We start from the raw sequence: 926 nt of genomic DNA on the forward strand, positions 1-926 counted from the left end.
CCCCCGTCCCCCGCAGTCCCACCCTCGGTGAGGATGCGCCTGCGCCCGGAGCGCACCTGTGCATGCGCTGGACCTCCCAGCAGCGCTTACAGAGCAGCAGGACTCCGGACAGCACCACCAGCGTGCCCCCCACGAACAGCGACAGGACCACCACCAGCAGAGCGTAGTTGTCCAGGATGGGGTCGGACTGAGCCTGAGGACGCAGAGCGGTGTCAGGGTCAGTGGCCGGACTTCCGCGGCCAGCCCACCTTTCCCCGGCCCATTGCCCTCACCCACCGTGGGGCGGCTGGTGGTGTTGTCCCATGATGTCGTCATGGCAACTGTGGCGGTGGTGGGGGCAGAGGTGGCCATGGTGGCAGTGGGCTGCATTTTCTGGCTGCTAGGAGGGGCCTAGGGGGGCAGGGTCTGCTGAGCAGCGCTCCCCGCCCCTCTCAGGGGAGAGGAGCCCACGCAGGGTAGTGACTCACGGGGGCGCGGGGAGCCCCGAAGAGCCCCACCCTGCTCAGGGCCCCGCCCTGCAGACCTGGGGGGCTTCTCCCTAGGCCTCCATTTCCCACCTTTAAAGGAGGGGGTGTGGGCGAATCATAACCGCCTCCCCAGCCGGTGCGGCCGGCCGGGCCAGGGATTGGGGAGCCTTGGCCAGGAAAGGGAAAGCACCCCGGGGGCAGTGGGGAAACTGAGGCCACGCCGGCAGGAGGGGCCCCACAGACGGGGCAGGGCTGAGCCCTAGACACGGGCCCAGATCGGATCGGGGTCACCACGGGCGAGGGAGGGGTCCCCGCTCTGCCGAGTGCGGTGGGAGGAAGGACAAAGAACGCGCATCTGCTCGCAGCCCCGAAGAGTCTGGTTCCCATGGAGACCGCGGAGCAGGCCCGGCTGGGGGAACGGGTTGCCAGTGAGCGCGGCGGGGAGGGGGCGCGGGGGAG

The 926-nt window shown here is 70.0% G+C and overlaps 1 protein-coding gene across 1 annotated transcript in view; it reads right to left on the reverse strand.

Moving 5' to 3' along the window:
- Nucleotides 1-926, reverse strand: part of CBARP (CACN subunit beta associated regulatory protein) — a 27,108-nt gene that overhangs the window by 23,797 nt on the left and 2,385 nt on the right. Inside the window, 2 exon segments of the mRNA XM_014585459.2 lie at nt 57-193; nt 277-390. Coding sequence (XP_014440945.1) covers nt 57-193; nt 277-390 — 251 coding nt within the window.

This window comes from Tupaia chinensis, unplaced genomic scaffold (genome assembly GCF_000334495.1).
Source record: "Tupaia chinensis unplaced genomic scaffold, TupChi_1.0 Scaffold149964_1, whole genome shotgun sequence".
Taxonomy (NCBI): Eukaryota; Metazoa; Chordata; class Mammalia; order Scandentia; family Tupaiidae; genus Tupaia; species Tupaia belangeri.